Source organism: Narcine bancroftii, chromosome 1 (genome assembly GCF_036971445.1).
Source record: "Narcine bancroftii isolate sNarBan1 chromosome 1, sNarBan1.hap1, whole genome shotgun sequence".
NCBI classification, from domain to species: Eukaryota; Metazoa; Chordata; class Chondrichthyes; order Torpediniformes; family Narcinidae; genus Narcine; species Narcine bancroftii.
Window position 1 is genome coordinate 99839044 of NC_091469.1, and position 2389 is coordinate 99841432.

Consider the following 2389-nt stretch of genomic DNA (forward strand, 5'->3'; position numbering starts at 1 on the left):
GAACATGTCACAAAATTTGTTGTTTTAAAGCAGCATCAAATTTATATTAAACCAGATTACAATATACATAGAAAAAGTTAGAGTGAGGCTCATTGATCATTTAGAAATCTGATGGCAGCGGGGAAGAAGCTGTCCTTGAGCCGCTGAGTTTTCGTCTAGAGACTCCTGTACCTTTTTCCAATAGTAGTAGAGTGAAGGTGGCATGGCCTGGGTGGTGGGGGTCCTTAAGGACAGAGGCTGCTTTCTGATGGAGTGAAGACTGGTGCTCGTGATGCCACAGGCTGAGTTAACAACCTCTGGAGTTTTTTCTTGTCCTGAGCATTAGCACCATCATACCAGACAGTGATGCAACCAGCCAGAATGCTCTCCACGGTACACCTGTAGAAGTCTTCGATAGTCTTTAGTGGGGTTTGATAATATTCTCTTAGCTGTGCAGATTATTGATGAGTGGGGTTGTTGACTATGATAAAGATGTTGGCAGACTATTAAAAAAAAGGACCCTGTGGTGGGTAGGGAGGAGAAATGTACATTATCCTACCAGTTGGGGTGGGGGAAATGACAAATAAAATGTGTTTTGGAAACTAGTGAGGTTATGCATTTGTGGAAATGTCACAAGTCAAAGCAATATATGCTGTGAAAGTTTGAGAAGTGTGGAGGAACTGAAAATGCTTGGACTTTCTATCCACATTATCTTATGGGTAGAGGACAAGACAATGAGATTGTTAAGACAAAGGAATGTTTTGTATTATTGGCTTAGAGAGCATATGTGTTATTTGTTATTTTATTTTGTTCTTTATTTCAAAATGTACAGTTTGATAAGAATTTTAAAAAACAAACATGGTGCTTTTTTTTAGCTGTCACATAATATATGAGCAGAAGGTTACAAAAAGTGTACACAAAATGTTAGACCACCAGTTAAGTGCTCTAAAGAGCACATTAAAGTTGTGAGTTCACTGGAGAGTGAGCAGAAGTGATTTTCAAGGATGTTGTCATTGGAAATTTGCAGCTATGAATTGGATAAACTATTTATTCTGAGAACAGGAGGTAGACATGGGACAAATTTAGATGTATAAAATTGTGAGCACCTAGGAATAAAGAGGGGACAAAAAGCAGGATTTCTGGATTTCAAATGAGGTAGCAATATTAGAGAGATAAGAATGAAACCTTTTCACCCAGAGGCCAATGGTGGTCTGGTACTGGCTGACTGAAAGATGTTGGTGGCAGAAACCCTCATCACATTTACACCGCTCTTGGACGTGAACTTGAATTGAGACCTGTAGGGCTATGGATCAGGACTCAGAGAATAGCTGAGGCTTGGTGCAGCCAAAACAAAGGCACTGTGGGGGAAGGACCACAGTCTTGAGTCCTCCCATTATCAGGTATTGAGCAGCTGAGACTGAGGGGAAACCCCTCAAACAACAGAGGGGGGAAGTCATGACAAGGTGCCACAGTGACGTAAATTAAAAAGGATGTAACAATGTACAGTGATGTATGGATACGAAACTAAGGGTGGTAAGAGACTGATCAGTTTTCCTTTTGTAAATAATTTATTGTGAATGAAGTCTATTTTTGATTTTTTTAAAAAACAGAATAGCACTGAACTAGTTCCTTTATAACTGACAGATGTAATGGGCCAAATGTCCTCCTTCTACATTGTAAAGTTCATTGTAACTAACTGGGAGGGAGATAGATTTGCTTGTTGAGTGGTGACGTAACAACAACCTTGGACTCAACATTAGCAAAACCAGGAAGATGACTATGGACTTCAGGAGGAAATCGCGAGAACACAAACCAGTCCTCATTGAGGGGTCAGCAGTGGAGAGGGTCAATACTTCAAATTCAGGGTGTTAACATCTTTGAGAATCTGTCCTGGAGCCTCCATGTCAATATAATAATGAAGAAGGCTTGCCAATGGCTATACAAGTACACTATCCTTTATCCGGACATCTAAAATTCGGAAAGCTCCAAAATCCGGCAAGTAGGGACTGGCTGTCGGGGGAGGCGGCCGAGGGTCCAGCGGTCGGGGGATACTGCCGGGCGATCTGGGGAGACTGTTGGGGGAGGTGGCCGGAGGAGACTGGGTGGCCGAGGGACTGGCAGTCGGGGAAGACTGCTGTGCAGTCGGGGGAGGGGGCTGGAGGAGACTGCTGGGTGGCCAAGGAACCGGCGGTTGGGGAAGACTGCTGTGCGGTCGAGGGAGGGGGCTGGAGGAGACTGCTGGGTGGCTGAGGGACCAGCAGTCGGGGAAGGTGGCTGAGGGACCAGCGGTCGGAGGAGGCGGCCAGGCGTCCGAGGGACCGGCGGTCGGAGGAGGCGGCCAGGCGTCCGAGGGACCGGTGGTCAGAGGAGGCGGCCAGGCGTCCGAGGGACCGGCGGTCAGGGGAGACAT

General features: G+C 45.7%; 1 protein-coding gene across 1 annotated transcript; it reads right to left on the reverse strand.

Annotated features, from left to right (window-relative positions):
- Positions 1 to 1915: 1915 nt before the first annotated feature.
- On the reverse strand, positions 1916 to 2389 carry LOC138743715 (uncharacterized). Its single transcript, XM_069899548.1, has one exon. It carries the CDS (start codon positions 2387 to 2389, stop codon positions 1916 to 1918), a length of 474 nt encoding a protein of 157 aa, XP_069755649.1.

Coding starts and splice junctions, on each gene's coding strand:
- LOC138743715 (XM_069899548.1), bottom strand. CDS start 2,389: ATGTCTCCCCTGACCGCCGGTCCCTCGGACGCCTGGCCGCCTCCTCTG.